This window comes from Myxocyprinus asiaticus, chromosome 10 (genome assembly GCF_019703515.2).
Source record: "Myxocyprinus asiaticus isolate MX2 ecotype Aquarium Trade chromosome 10, UBuf_Myxa_2, whole genome shotgun sequence".
Lineage (NCBI taxonomy): Eukaryota > Metazoa > Chordata > Actinopteri > Cypriniformes > Catostomidae > Myxocyprinus > Myxocyprinus asiaticus.
This window is the reverse complement of record NC_059353.1, coordinates 10,871,158-10,887,959: the sequence shown is the minus strand read 5'-3', so window position 1 is coordinate 10,887,959 and position 16,802 is coordinate 10,871,158. Positions and strand designations below refer to the sequence as shown.

General features: G+C 36.3%; 1 protein-coding gene across 3 annotated transcripts; it reads left to right on the top strand.

Moving 5' to 3' along the window:
* The first annotated feature begins 8,605 nt into the window (after nt 1–8,605).
* Nucleotides 8,606–16,191, top strand: vgll3 (vestigial-like family member 3). 3 transcript variants are annotated; one of them, XM_051708549.1, is made up of 4 exons: nt 8,606–8,986; nt 9,865–10,171; nt 11,603–12,106; nt 15,447–16,191. In XM_051708549.1, exons 1-4 carry the CDS (start codon nt 8,849–8,851, stop codon nt 15,485–15,487), a joined length of 990 nt encoding a protein of 329 aa, XP_051564509.1. In that variant the 5' UTR covers nt 8,606–8,848; the 3' UTR covers nt 15,488–16,191. The 3 variants fall into 3 exon arrangements, with proteins under 3 accessions (XP_051564509.1, XP_051564507.1, XP_051564506.1); XM_051708547.1 differs by having other exon boundaries at nt 9,862–10,171; XM_051708546.1 differs by having other exon boundaries at nt 8,607–8,986; nt 9,859–10,171.
* The last annotated feature ends 611 nt before the right edge of the window (nt 16,192–16,802 follow it).

Below are 16,802 nucleotides of genomic sequence, written 5' to 3'. Positions count from 1 at the left end.
TGGTAAATTAATCAGCTTAAACCCACACTGTCAAAATCATTTTTAATGCCATAATGTTAGTGTAACTGACGTGGCTTTTAACAAGACAAAGTTTTAGATGAATGCAAACAAGCAGAGAAGAATCTGAGTTTCATTGCACTGATTTAGTAGGCACATCTTTGTGGTGATTAATGCGTTTTGCCAGAGTGCTCTGGACTAGTGGCAGAGAGCTAATATATCGAGTGACTGACTCCACTCCATCTGCCCCTGGGAAGAATTCACCATCAGAGTGTTCCTTGCCATACTGCACCAGGCCAACCAGGGACTATGGGTAATGACAGATTATTATCACCCCTGTTGCGTTTGTCTTACACACATGCACGGAGGTACAGCTACATATTCTGCATGAGTGCATGTCACATAACACATCATTAATGACCACATACTTAATTAGTCCAATTATGTCTTACACATGGACAGTGTCGCACAATGATACCCTCAGAAATGTTCAGGTACTGCATAATTTCAAAATGGGGTCACAGTGGCAGGTCTTCCCCTGTACTGTAGTAACCACAGCCTCAGGGTTAAACTGAGGCCAGAATTATTCGAGTGAGGCAAATGAATGGTATTTGCATGGGGAATTAGAATCGTTAAAAGAAGAAGGGCATTGGGAGGACGAGTCCTTCATACAGGGTAACACAGTCCTTGATAAATAGACAAAGTCTAGACAGACTTTTGTGTGTCAATTTTTCAGCAAACTGCTCATAACAGTGCTCTCAGTACAAGCTGTGTAATTATAGCAATTCAGGCAGAGATGCATGAGAATTAACTGCATTCTCTCTTAATTACTTAAAGTGCTGTCACAGCAGAATAAAGAACCTGTGACAGAATCTTTCTGGTTTATCACAAACAATAGCGTGCTTGATAAGCAATTGTATTCTCAAGAACTTTCCTAGAATGGCAAACAGACACTGCAGAATCAGGAGTTCAAGTATGCTCAAGACAAGGAGAACTACAATCTAAATGTCCCTTTTAAAACAATTCACAATGAATCACTCTGTCAAATGGGGAGTGCATCGTTGACGTTCACAGAGCAAAGATAAGTTTGATTATCTCAATCTCAGTCTTTGAAATTTTTATCATGACATTAATTGGTAATTTTTTTCTGACCCAGTGTGAGCAAATTTGCCAAAAGGACAATATTTTTTAAAACAGAGCCATCCAATTATCTGGTGCCTGTAGGCCTAGCCTATTTAAAGATAGTCCTAAGATAGAGTGGTAAGTTTATTCAAATGGATGGACAATAATGAAGGGGACCAATTAACATGAAAAGCCCATGTCTGAACCTGCTCCATGGTGGTCTAACCAACTGGAATGAGCCTCCTTTTAAGAGTCGCATGCAATTAACATTCAAATTTGTAATGCAGGACAAGTGTGACCATGTGATTTCTGAAGCAGCTGGACTGTTTCTGAAACAATTAAAAATGTGAAGAGGATCTTTGTGTCAGAGGACATGCTTGTTGATGTTTTCATTAAGACCTCGGTGACATATTTCACCATTTGTCTTGGGGAAGGATTTTAAATTTCACCAAGAAATTATATTCTTTGATTTAGCCTGTGACACACATTGAACCCCATTACACCTTATGCTTCACAGATGTCATATAGATAACTGCTAACACTGCCTCGGGATATGAAGGGGTAGTTATGCAAATGATTGCCTCGTTCTGGTAAAGATATTGCTGTGTTCTCTGAGTCTAGTATACCTTATGAATTATAGCTCTCTAGAGAGTACAGGATTTCACATGGACCTTTAATTCAAGACAATATTTGGCTCATTATGTGGCATGAAGACATTCAAACAGTCATAAATAAGGTGGATACAAGATAGCAAATTGGGGAAAGAGAAAGTAATTTAAACAGATGTTTTTTGAAAACTGGTGAACACAACACAACAGTTAATTACAAAATGAAATTCCATTCAAATTTCATTTAAATGCGTATGGCAGTTTATTATAAATCCTATAGCTTTCATATATTAAACATGATGAATATAGATAGAGGTGAATAGTTTTTAAAATATGGAAAAATAACAATAATGCTGATTTGTAGTAATGGAAGAATATACACATTATAATTAAAAGTGCATTCAGTATTTTTTTCCTCATTAAAAAAGTTTAACTCCTAAAGACATTAATTGTAATGCTGCAATATATGTAGGAAATCATGACCACTCACATTAAAATGAAGACTCCAGTCATATCAATAACCTTATAAATCTGTTTTGTTTTACATGAAGAGGGTCTGCACATGGGGGCTGCCATGTTAGAATCACATGACCAGCCAAATACTACTCGCTTAATCTCAGTAACCATCCTGTTATTTGACACTTTCACTCTTTCGCACCCCCCAGCATGAGTCCTTAAATGCATGCTGTAATTAAATAAAGAAAGAAAACAAATCTTACTTTACACTTCACAGCAGATGCACTGAAGGACAGATTATATATTATCAAACATATAATGTGGTTTTTAGATGTTTATTATGACTGCTTATGATAGATAAGATGCCATCGCAAATGCGCTTGTCGGCTATGCACACCACCATATTGTTTACATTGCAATGCAACACGGGATTCAGAGTTCGTATTACAAGCATAGACGGTTCTAAAAACCTTCCACTTTCCCAGCACCAGAAATGGCTAGAAGTGGACTAGACTACTTTGTATATTCTTTGTTTGACATCAGAAAACATGGCCGCAACGCTGCATCATAACAGTGAGCTCTGACGGTAACAGCTTTAAACTTTTATTTAATGATTGTTTGAATGTTTGTAACATAAAAATAAAGATATTGTGATGTTGAAAAGACTATTTGAGCAGCTGGTTCATTATAACAACCGCTTCAGTCCCTCTTTTGCTGGTAAACAGCAGCATGAATGCCGATCACACCGGTTTGATCGTACGCCTCTGAGCCTAGCCAAGTGTAATCACACCGGTTTGATCATACGTGCAAAAGGGTTAAAGTAACCATGGTTGACTGTGAATACTAAATTTCTACAACAGCATCTGAAACTGAAAGCTATTGATTTTAAATGATGCTGCATCCAAGCCACTAGGTGTCAGTGTAAGTCCAAGATGAAACAAAGACACAAGTTACTGAGTGCACCATTAAGCCTAAGTGTCCCACTTCACAAGTTGCCCAACTTTACCTGTATTCACCCTATATTCTGGTACTTTCCAAACAAATGTATTGTATCTATGGACTATTTTTGTAAGTTCTCAATAGATTATTTATCATGCTCTTTAACATGAAAATTTCCTGTTAAAAAGAGTTTACATGAACAAGAGCATATTTTTAATCCATGTTTGAGTGTACATGGTCTTATTACCCCAAGAATCGGCTTGAAATGATGACCAAGCTGATTCATTTCTCAATTATTAAAACAGAGATGCAGCATAACTGATGACAAATGGTTTACATTTTCATAACAATTGCCAATAAAATGATATAGCCTACATCCCCTCTAATATATATATTTCTTTTTTTTTTTTTTTTTTTTTGACAGAGCACTGAAGACAGAACCTCCCCTTGAGGTGCTTGTGTAAATGTTAAAGCAAAGCAGAGATGCAAAGAATATGCATTTTAGTGCTGCTTTCTTTCTGAGATCCCTGGGTTTTGTCCCCTTTCTTTGGGCTACACTTCTGCACAACCATCTGGAGAAGAGGCAGAGAGGACATTCAAGCACAACTTGCACGGAGAATGGACCTCGAATGCATGCCGATACATCCTGTCACTTTACATACTTGATTTGAAGGAACAAAACACTTCATGGAATGTGTGGAATGTGTGCGAAATTCAAAAGATTAAAAAAAAAAAATCAAGTCTAAAATTTAAGCAAATAAAAACACATTTTAGAAATATAATTAGTAAACCAAATTAGTTAATAGCTAATTAATTTACCAAAACATCATGATATGGATGCACTTCACAGGCAATTAGAACACATTAATAAACTTATAAATTCAGCAGACTATGAGATATTCAGAAGGATTTTAGATGAATGGGTGTATAGTTTATCTTGTCTAACAGATTTTGTCAGTGCTGTAGATTTTGTTTATGCAAGTTAATCTCCATTCTTAATATTTAGTATACCACCACAGCATTTACAAAGACAGAGCCTCTAATTTGCATTTAATTGGGGTTAATGCCACTGTTTCTCTGAACACACGTTTCGTTTGCAGGCAAATTCTCAAAAGCAAAGGTCTTGGCTGAAGTGATGGCATTTAGATTACACAATACATCAACCTGTCTGTCTTTTGTGCCACACTTGCTTTTTCCTCTGTTGATTTCAACAACCACTTGCTCATACGACTGATGAGATGATTAGAACTGTAAAACAGCAGCATGTAGATTAAACTCAATTCTGAAAAAAGTAAAAAATAAAATAAATAAATAAAAATTCATTCATTCACAACTGAATTTCTGTTATTTCTTTTAGGTTTTTTCAACAGGTAGATTTGTATGGTGAAGTATAAATAAAGTCTGGCCAAGTAACAAAATAATTCCAGCTTGTGTCTTTTATAGTGATAAAATGAAAAATCGGCCAGACTGATGAATTGGCGGAAATTTTTACCATTTTAAGATTATTAAATCGGCCAACAGCATGTACACTTGATAGCCAATTAATAGCAGTGTGGCTTGTGTCAGTTCCAAAAATCTACCAACAGCCTTATCAATGGACAATTCACAAAATCTGTTTTGAAATATTTTATTAAATTGACTAAATAGTATGTAATATAAAAAAGGTTGTTTAATTTCAGCGTACAGGTGTACATCTCAATTGTCTTAATGAACTCGAATAACTCTATATCCAATGTTTGGTAAATTACCCCCAAAATAATCCACTGCAAATGACTAATTACTTCTCTGAAATTGTAATCAGATTAATTTTATGATTACTTTTTAGAAAGTAATCACATTACTAATAACTTTACTTTTACGTTTTACTTTCTGAAACACTTTTCACAAAAATATTTTTCCGCTCAGTGACTTCTAAATAATGTCTATACTAAGTCATACACTCGGCAACACACGCTTCTCCCTTACAATGACTTGTGAGGGACATAATTTGAGTTTTAAAGAGATAGTTCACCCAAAAATGAAAGTTCTCTCATCATTTTCTCACCCTCATGCTATCCCAGATGTGTATGACTTACTTCCTTCTGGTAAATACAACCAAAAATGTATTGAAGAATATCTCAGCTCTGCAGGTCCATACAATGCAAGTGAACAATGATCAGACCTTTAAAGCTCCAAAAATGAGATAAAGTCACATAAATGTAATCCATATGACTGCAGTGGTTCAATCAATGTCTTCTGAAGCAATCAGTTGGTTTTGGGTGAGAATAGACCAAAATGTAACTCCTTTTTCACTATACATTTTGCAATTGCAGTCTATACTAGGCATGATCATGATTTCAAGCTCGATTACACGTCCTAGTTGCTGACGCATGTGCAGAGCGATAGATGGCGCTTTAAGAAGTGTAATCGAGCTTGAAATCATGATCACCAAGGAGACGGCTGTCAAGATGTACAGTGAAAAGGAGTTTGTTTTCACCCAAAACCAAATGGATTGCTTCAGAAGACATTGAAGAAGCCACTGGAAACTTATGGATTACATTATTACTTTTGGAGCTTCAAAGGCTTGATCACCATTCACTTTCATTGAGATGAAATATTCTTCTAAAAATATTCGTTTGTGTTCTGCAGAAGATGAAAGTCACACACATCTAGGATGTCATGAGGGTGAGTAAATGATGAGAGAATTTTCATTTTTGGGTGAACTATCCCTTTAAATGTATTCTACATAAATAATATTATTTCAGAAATATTTGTAACCCAAGTAATGTACATTGAAGTAATAAAATGAATTACATTAAAGTCAGTAACTGCAGTCTGTCAACAAGAATTTAAAATATAATGTGTTACATTCATATTTGACTGAGATTACAGTAACTAATTACTTCGTAGTCAGATTACACCAGGCACTGCCTATGTCACATATATATCCGCATTACATTGGCCATAAACCATCTTGTTCCCTTGTTATCGGCATTGCAATTGCAAAATACATATCAGTCGACCTCTAACTTCCATTGTGATATATCAGCAAATATTATAAGCTCATATTAACTCATATAATTGCTCATATTAGATGCTTTGAATTCTACTGATGTCCTTACTCATGCCGTCTTCCAGACTCAGAGTCTTGCTCTGGAAATGATGTGAAAGCAACTAAATGATGATTGTGGATATTTAAAACAATGTGAGGTCTTAGTAAATGTAAGATTGTAAAAAGGATCTAAATGAGCATATTTCCTTTTATTGCACTTTAATTTTCCTTTGTTCTCAAGGAAAATGACTTCACCACATGGGGGATTTTGATAAAATGTTTGCCAGTGGAAATTTTAAATATAGCAGCAGCCTCTTATGGGGCAACATGCATCAGGGTTGGCCTTTGAAGCATCCTTTGTGAGATGTGAGGCAAGAGAAAGAGAGGAAAAAGAGCCAGAACTAATTCCTTTGTGTCTCCTGCTCAAATGTTCATCCCACCTCATAAAAAACATGATTAGAAACATCACAGTGTCTTATTAGAGGAAAGTGGAAGACAGGGAGAAAAAGTCACTGTGCTGAGATTCATTCAGTCAGGCCTGTAGGATTAACTTGGATCGACTCCACTGCTCTCTCTCTCTCTCTCTCTCTCTCTCTCTCTCTCTCTCTCTCTCTCTCTCTCTGTGTGTGTGTGTGTGTGTGTGTGTGTGTGTTGTAACTGCAAGACTCAGTAACTGTGCCCTAGATTTTCCATAAACTTTGTACCCCAATACAATTAAATTATTCACATATCCTTCTGCATTGTGTCTCATCATCAAAGTGAACAATCATTTGTTCAAAAGTTCAGCACACTGTCTCCACAGGAGTAGATGAGATCTAACAACAGCTGGGAACATCGCTGGGCAGAGCAAATTAATAATATAATGAACCATAATGTATTTTCTAAACTGTTCTGTATTGTCTTAGATTGGCTTTGTTACAATGGATATACTCTGGCACTGCTCTGGTCTGAAGCTGAGTATAGATGTTATACAAAGTGGTTGAATTACAGTACTGTGCAAAAGTCTTAGGCACATAAGATGTTTCACAAAAACATTTGTCTTAAGATGGATATTTATATCTTCAGCTTTAGTGTGTCAATAGGAAATATAAATGTTAGACTCCCAAACATTACTTTTGCAAATAGAAAAGATTAGAATAGAAGAACAGGGAGCCCTGCAACAGATGTCATGGCCCCCACAGAGCCCCCCACTGAACATAGAGTCAGTCTGAGATTACATAAAGAGACAGAAGCAATTGAGAGAGCCTGAATAGATTGAAGAACTGTGGCGAATTCTCCAAGAAGCTTGGAACATCCTATCTGCCAACAACCAAGAGAAACTGTGTCCAGGTGTACCTAAGAGAATTGGTGCTGTTTTAAAGGCAATGGTGGTCACACCGAATATTGATTCAGCTTTTTTATGTTTACTGGACTTTGTATGACATTAAGTGATAAATGAAAACTATTTATGACATTATTTTTGAAGACATCCTCACTATGCAACATTTTTCACAAGTGCCTAAAACTTTTGCACAGTACTGTACGTTGTCTATCACTGGTTAAAAAAATATGATAAACAATACTTTATAACAGACTATGGGAACCATGAAATAACTCTTCCAAAGATACTCTTTGATTGGGATCTTTTATTCCGTTATAATTCATAAAATTGGCAGTCAGTTACATTTATATTGCAGTTTGTTGCCTATATAGTATAATTGTCAAATGTCTAATCTGAAAAGTATTATTAAAGATATTAAAAGACAGTTCTGTTAGCATGGGCACACTTTGAACTCAGTTTCAGATTCACATGTACAAAACCAATGATTCCTAACATGAATGTTTAGCCTATTCATGTTTCTAATATGTAAAATTGTGAAATATGAAAATGAGTTCCCTCACATGTATCCAGGAACTATTCACTAAATATAAACAACTGCAGCCTTGTAAGAAGCTCATAAGTATTATAGTGTCTATCACATTTGTGTATTTTAATTACACCAACATCAGTCATTGTGTGCGTTAGGTCTAAAGGCCTACAGACCTACAGCAGGTGGCAGCACATACCTAATGCAAAACTATGCAAAACATTGCTAATTACAGTTAGAGGACAGGACATAACAACATTGTCATCAGTTATTACAATGTTCCCTCCAGTGAATAACTCATTTACCATCGTAACAGAAAATTATTATATAAGGACAGCAAAGAAACAAAAAAAATCAAAGCAGGATTGCAAATCAAGGCATCATGACCTTACAAATACCTTCCAACCAACTACTTTTTGGTTAAATGTTATTGTTGAGCTGAATGAGCTCTTAAAAGTAGTAGTGTATATCTTCTATTAGCAGAAGACTGGTAGATGAGTGGCTTTTAAATGTTTGTCTCTGCTTATTCAGCGGTGACCAGATTCCACCAATCAGATCGCGGCGCTCCAAACTTCCCACCAATCAGAGAAGCTCCTGTAACTTTAGAGCGCAGTTTGCGGAGCCGCTCGCGTCTGTACCTCTGTTTTGATCCGCTGTCTCTCTGTAGGTGGTGAAACATCGATGGGGACGCTTTTGTTTTTATGCTAATATTTCCTTTTACAAACTGTGGTGCTTTTGTCAACGCTCAGGTTTATATAGGGGGAGAATGATGACACATGTGTTTATGTGTGGTTGAGAAAGCGCTCACTATTACTATAGACCCTCTTGAGCTTGTGTAAGCGTCTGCCATGAGTTGTTTGGATGTTATGTATCATCAGAGTTATGGGGCTCATCATTACTTGCCCGCGACATCAGCAGCAGCGGCAGCAGCAGCAGCATACAAAGCGGCATACTATCATCACCATCACCAGCAGCAGCAGCAGCAGGTAGGTGCTGTCACAGTTAACTCACGAAGAGCTCAAACAAGAAAGTATTGATTCAAAACTTGTGTTGAGATGATTTAAGAAAGATGCCCTGCTGTATACAGCTCTGATCATCAGTTGTGAGTGTGTTGTGTGCATTACTGAGGATATTATGAAATTATTTATAAATATATGTGATATTAGACAAGATATTTTCTTATTAAATAAAGAATTATTATAAAATAAATACATTTGCTATATGGGCTTCATTTAATGGCATTTAAAACTAATAGTAAAAAGTTTTGAAACTCTTTATAATGCTATTTAGACAGAATTCATGTAGCTCATAATCACAAAAGCTTCATGATTATGCTTAAATGCTTGAAATTAGTTTTGTACACAAACAGAATTTGTGTCTGTGTCTATATTTCTTTATAAAACTAAAATTCTAACTTTTTTTTTTTTTTTTTTTTTTTTTTTGAATGGATGAGTTGGACCGTGTAGTAGTGAAGAAAAAGCAGCCAACAGGTGTCCAGCATACACGTGAACTCAGTACTGTTTAAAATAGTGTCTACTTTCAAGAAGCTAAAATACTCTTAGTGTACATACTTAGTTAATGTTTGAATGCAATGCTACTAAATGCTAAAAGTTTAATATTATATAATGATATACGACCTGAAATTCTTCAAATTCCAAGCTGTGAATTACAAGTGAATGTGTTTATACAGTCCATCATACAGAAGGCTGCGAACCACTAATGTGCCAAGTGTGGGCACCAGGCCATCAACTCAAAGATAATCCCCAACAATCTATTTTGGTCAAACACCAGATGGGGAATGAGTGCGCTGTAGCTTTTAACCCCTCACAATTTACATTGAACTACTTGTGTCTTCCAGCAGAAGAAGTTTGGTGCCTACAGCAGGATGCAGGATTCTGGGGAGTTTCACAAGCAGCTGGGAGCAGTGAAGCCCCGTTCTGAGCCCGAGCTCCAGAGTGAGGAAGAGCAGAATTCTGGGGAAGAGGAGCACTGTAAGGAGACGCAGCCTGCCGAGGCCGAGTACTTGAGTTCCAGGTGTGTGGTGTTCACCTATTTCCGCGGGGACATCGGGGACGTAGTGGATGAACATTTCTCCCGTGCTTTGAGCCAGCCCAGCGCCTTCACCAATGAAGCGAAAACCAGCAAGCTTCCCACTGGAGGACCATGGAAAGGTAGAAGGCAATGTTATACCATTTAAGAACCTACAATATTTGTCATCTTAAAAATGCAATAAATGTACTATAAAATCAATTTAGTTGTGCAAATGATAAAATATTAACTTTATACCGTACTATTCAGGATAGTTTCGGACCTGAATTCTGATTGGACAATGTTTCAATTCCAGCTGTGCTAAAATACTCAATATAGTAACAGCAATGACGTGGCTGTTCTGTTTTTGTTTACAAGCTATGGGATGTATAAGATGTCCTTGAACTTTTTTATGAAGGTTCTTGGTTAAAATCTATATGAATGTTTAGGGAAAGCATATGTTTTGGGTGCCGTGACTGTTACCTTTTCTTTTTTAAGTGTTTCGCCATTTTTGCCTTCACTGGTTTTTTTAAATGGCCCTGCAGTGTGACAAAGGAATTTTTTAAAGTATAAATATTCCATGCAGTCTCACAATTAATATTCATATATTTACAACAATTAAAAGAATTAGAAAATTCTATTTGTAATAATTTTAGATGGAGTACAGCATGTAACACTGCAGGACAGACTGTATCAACTTCCTATAAATATTGCATGTCAACTTGTTATGCATTAACCATTTTATACAAGCAATAAGGCCATACATATTGTGAAAAAGTGGTGTTGATACACAATACAGCACAACCTTGCATAGCTATTTGCTTAGAGGAATAATTCTCTCAAAAATGAAAATTCTCTCATCATTTACTCACCCTCATGCCATCCCAGATGTGTATGACTTACTTACTTCTACTGAACACAAACAAAGATTTTTAGAAAAATATCTCAGCTCTGTAGATCCTCTCAATGCAAGTAAACAGGGTTCAAAACTTTGAAGCTCAAAAAGCATATAAAAGCAGCATAAAAGTAATCCAAACGACTCCAGTGGTTAAATACATGGGTGAGAAACAGATCAGTAAGTCGTTTTTATTATAAATCTCCACTTTCAAACAACCCTCCTAAATGCTCTTCTCTCCTAAGAGTTCTTTTTTTGTTTTTGGCGATTCACATTCTTAGTGCATATCGCCACTTACTGGGCAGGGAGGACAATTTATAGTAAAAAAGGGCTTAAATATTGATCTGTTTCTCACCCACATCATATGGCTTCTGAAGACATGGATTAAAACACTTTTATGATTACCTTTATGCTGCCTTTATATGCTTTTTTGAGCTTCAAAATTGGACCCTTTTGAATTGCATTGTATGGACCTACAGAGCTGAGATATTCTTATAAAATATCTGTTTGTGTTCTTCAGAAGAAATAAAGTCATACACATCTGGGATGGCATGAAGGTGAGAAAATGATGAGAGAATTTTCATTTTTGGGTGAACTATCTCTTTAACTATAAACTGTGTATCTCAGATGTCCATATATTGTGGAGCTGTGGAACGGATTGTTTCGTTGTGTGTTTCAGATGGAGGCTCCCACTCTGAGGGTCAGTGTGGCTCTATATCATCATCCCTGTGGGCTAGCGGCTACCCATCTCAGACCAGCCCTTGTGTCCCCTCCTCTCACTCTGACTTCCACCACACCCCCGCCTTCCACCCTTCCGACACTGGCCTCTGGAGTAACCACAACCTTGCGCAGACCGGTCTGCCCCCTTCTTCTATGCTTACTGATTCTTGGCACTATGGCCTGGGAGCCCAGAGTGGAGCGGGATACCCCCACATACATGAGATATACCCTCACATGCATCCACGGCACCCGCATCCACATTCCCATGCCCACCATGTGCTCCATCACGCTCACAGCCCTGCTCTGGACCCTCGCTTCAGCCCCCTTCTGTTACCTGGTGTCAGAACGTCATGTAGCCCCTCTACCTGCACAGATGGAATAAAGACAGAGTTGGAGCCAAGTAGCATCCCGGCGCCTAGCTGGCCTGCTTCGTTCCATGGGTCAGTGGATATCTATGACACAGGTGAGACAAGATTATGGAATTTTGATTCAAGACTGAAAAAATAATTAATGAATTAACTGGTTTTGTTCAATTTAAAATGCCATAACTGAATCAACCAAAATACATTAGATTACATCAACAAAACTAATTGTGAGGGTTAGATCAGGTAAAAATCACTCCATAAGTTAACAATTGCAGGGTACCACTTTTTACACTGTACAGCATTTATATGTTTTGGATAGTTGACACATACCCTGTTCATGATCAACATCAAGATTATAATAGCTTATAATTAATATGGATGTATAAGGGAAAGTGAATATCTTATTTCAGGTAACAAGTTCTTTACTGTTTTAATCAAATTTTTGCCTTCACTTTTCATTATAATTGATATACAGATATACTAAAAAACCCTTTAAGTTGACTTTACTCAATTGATTGAATAAACTTGCTCTCTCAATTTAATTGAGTAATCATGTCTTTAAAACTTGTGTAATTAAGTTGACTTAACTTGGTGATGATATAGAATGAACTTAACTATTTAAGTTAAAGGGATAGTTCAGCCAAAAATGAAAATTCTGTCATTGTTTACTCACCTGTGTTGTTATAACTCTATATGACTTTCTTTTTTCTGAACATAAAGAAACTGTGAAAAAAAATTTGTGCTCAGTGATGTCATACAATAACAGTTTATAGTGACCACCTCTTCAAGCTTCAAAAGAACACAAAAGTATAATTCAGAAGTCTAATAAATTATTCCATGAGACTCATGATTGTTATGCATGCATACGATAATGTTTGATGAGAAACAAACTAAAATCGAATGTATTATTTAGTGAAAATGTTCACTTCACTTGATCTCCTGTGTGTGTTCATGATAGGGCACGAGAGCAACAGTTCACGCAGCCCCCTCGCGACATTGGGGTGTTCAAGCGAAAACACGTTTGTTTATCTAAAAACAGGTCATCCACAGCGATAGTGACAAAACAACACAACACAGCTGCACACAAACCAGAGAATAGAACTTACTAAACATGTCTGAAGAGTAGTCAAACTACTGATGCATTTCTATGTCCAGCCTTATATTTTTGAACGGAGTACTCGGAAATCAAACAGAGACATAGAGAAGGCTACAGGGAGCCACAGTCCCACCGTGCCCTAACCTGACGGCAAACGACATGTGATAAAAGATTGAATTGAATTGAGTAATGGCATCTCCAAAACATACCTATTTATGTTAAGTTAACTAGATGCAAGTAGATGTAACTCAGATTTGCTATATAAATATTGTTGTTTCTACTTTTGTTAATAATTTTAATTTAATTCATTCAATTATAGATCAAACAAAAGCACACCTCAAATAAAGATCATAACTGATTCTAGGTCAGTCATTAAATAAACTTAATTCTCCAAAGAAATGCACATATACCTGCACTTTAACTGTACATGCACAAAAACATTTAGTCGACGGTCCAAATCGGACACTGGTCACCCTAATGGTGACATCACACGAAACAACTATTTGCAAAAAAACTACATAAATAATACTACAAAAGAGCTAAAAACATTTATAAATTCTTAATTACAACTATTTAAATGCCCCCATAACTTCCCTTTGACCAAGGAAACATAATTAAATAATTAAAGTGCAAAGCATTATGGGTATTCACCATAGCCTCAGTTTTGTACTCAAAAGTTTGAATAATTTACACTTAAAATCTATGGGTATTTTTTTTTAAAGATAAACAAGTTCAGTGAACTTAAATATTTGATTAATGAGCCAAAAATGTGACATTTCAAGTAATGTTTAAGACAACTTGATTTTTCCAGTAATGACAAAGTTAGGGTTAAGAGTATATTATTAATATTTACAAATATTCCATGTAGTCTCTTAATTAATATGTTGTCATAAAAGCTGTATGCATAATAATTATAAAAAAAAGAATTAGCACAAAGCTTTTAAAATTAGTTTCAGATAAAGTATACACTGTAAAAAAAGTGAATTTGTGCAGTTTTTTCCACATGATCTGACCCTTACAATGAGTTTTGTTGGTGTAACCTAATGTATTCAGAGGCCTGTTGCACAAAGCTGGTTTCAGTGGCTACCCAGGTAAGTTTGAGTTTAGTTTGAGCAAACTCTGGTTTTTCGGGCTCAAGAAGGTGGGTTGGTTTTTACCAGTGTTCATCACCATAGCAACTTACACCACACGGCTAATCTGCTCCGGAGCAGGTTTTATTCTGGGTTACAGATCGCAAACTGATGCTGAACCAATCAGCTGTGAGTAAAGTGACTCCCCCTGTATCTGTCGCTCCAAATTAAAGTGTTTTTCACTAGGAAATATATATATTTAGTGTATTCAGATTTTATATATTATACCAACATATTATGATATTATAAGATGGTTTATTTGAGAGATCAGGGAACCTTTTATCTTTTGACAGTACATTAAAATGTATTATTGAGTTTCTTTGCATTTCTTTACATACTGTACCTGTATGCAGTGCGTGATGCTGAGAACCTCGAAACAATTGTGATTCTCCCACTTTAAAGACAAATTTATTGTGTGACGAGTCTTTGCACATGAACAAATATACTGGTAAAATTATATCGTAGACACAAAGTGACATTGCTTGCACTTAATGAAATTATATTAGGCTTTTAATTGAAATAAATATAAAAGCTTTTATATTTTAGATAAATGTATAGATTTTTATGCTTTTAAAATTAATAAGCATGTGTCTGATTGTGAACCTATATCAGCTAAATTAAACATTATATTCAGTTTCTTTTCTTTCGTGGCAGCAGCGGTGTTTCTTCATGCTATGTAAATGTTGAAATTCTTTATATTTTAATAACGATCTTTAGCAGTGATGAAAATCACGCTGAATGTCTCGTGTGAAGTAAATCATGCCAACCCTCTCCAAGCTTCACCCATTGGCTGTTTGTGGCAGACGTCACTCATACATGTGCACGAGCTTCAGGGTTAACCGCAAACTCAGGATCAAACTCTTGAGTTGACAGAGAACATTTGAACCGAGCTTCTCAAGTTTGCTGAACCCGATCTGGCTTTATCTGGTTTTCTCAACCTGAAACTTACTCCGAAACTCAGAGTTTGTTCAACCAGCTTTGTGCAACAGGCCACAGGTTGATTCAGTCTTAAATAATGTTTGACTTGAGTAAAACAGGTTTATTTAGATGTTTTCACATTAAGTACATTTTATTTTCTAGACTAAATACATTTTTACAGTGTAGCATGTCACTTCGAAGGACATGGTCGACTCCCCTAAAGTATTTCATGTCAGCTACTGCAGTGTTAAACGTAATGTGTGTCGTTAACATAATATATTTTCTCACCTACAGCGCTCGAGCAAGATAAAGCAAAGGCCAGTGTTTGGTTCTGAAACAGAGAGGATTCTTTGGGACTATATGCCTTAGACAGGGCCAGTTCTGAAATTTGGGGCCCACAGTACTGCATGTGGAATCTTTCCCCGGGTTTTCTGACTTCTTGGGAACTATTCACATGGAGCTAAGTCTCTATCAGTGAGGCAAGCACAAAAACAACTTTTCGTGTTTTTGTTCAGTATACCATCCTGTCTGAGTTTCAGCCCTTAATGTGTGCTCGACCCAACGTCGATCCCATTCTAGAGGACTGGTCTCCCATCTGGGCTTTTAAAGATCTCTGCCATAAAGGATGCTACACATCCCAGATGAGGTTTAAGAGGTATATCTCCCTCTTTCTTTATACAAAAGAGGTTTTCTGTGTTGTTTATTCTTTAGAACTGTATTTATGTACTTACCACAGGTTCTGTTGAAAGAATCGATTGTCTTGGTGCAGTAAAAGCAGTAATGTCTGAATGTTTGAGAACCATTGTTTAAATAAAATCTTTATTTACTTTAATATATTTGTCTAAATTAGTCTTGTGGTTTTACTGTTTTGTACTTTCTGTTCATACTTGTGTTAATTGATTGTTATTTTTCATAGCACATTGTCATGCCTTTGGGGAACAAGTGATTAGTTTACTGCTAAAACTGAACTGCTAAGTTTTATTGGCAAACAATCTGTTTTAATTTGATGCATTGATTAAATCATTACAATGATTACTGTCCCTTGAACTGTTGTCAGTCTTAGTGCAGTGCTTTAATATCTGTTATTTCCCTCAAATTATTTACTTTTGTCAATAAGGAATTTGAGAGGTCAGTGGCAGACATTCATGACTCATACAGAGTCTTGACCAAGTTTGGAAACAAAATATGGAGAGCACAAAATCCCAAATGGGATAGTGTCATTCCATTCACATTTAGATTCATCTCTTGCAAAGCCACAAAATCTGTGATGTGTCATAAACTGTAAAAATGTTTATGTGAATGCTCTTAAATGTCAGAAGCTGGTATGTGTTTCCTGCCTAGTTAGGAAACACATAAATCCAAGACAAATTGAACAAGTTGCAGTTAAAACAGACTCTTATCCACTGCAGATATGTCCTAATAGACATTATGATAAACAAAAAGAATGCAGAGATCTGCCTTTCCATGTAACCTCGACCCAAATCCACCCAAAGAATGCAAAGAGTGCAGAGTATGCACTCTGGTGTGAAATCGAACATTATTTTAGAGAGCTGCAGCTTTAAATATTTTTATACAAGCACAGTGCCAGATATTGCATTATATTCAGTGTAAAAGACAGCTGTTGGACTGGTTGTCTTGTGATTGGAGAAG

Excerpts from the sequence above, each read along its gene's own strand:
- vgll3 (XM_051708546.1), top strand. The coding sequence starts at position 8,849 with ATGAGTTGTTTGGATGTTATGTATCATCAGAGTTATGGGGCTCATCAT. Across the intron at positions 10,172-11,602 it reads CACTGGAGGACCATGGAAAG|ATGGAGGCTCCCACTCTGAG; the intron begins GTAGAAGGCAAT and ends TGTGTGTTTCAG. Across the intron at positions 12,107-15,446 it reads AGTGGATATCTATGACACAG|CGCTCGAGCAAGATAAAGCA; the intron begins GTGAGACAAGAT and ends TCTCACCTACAG.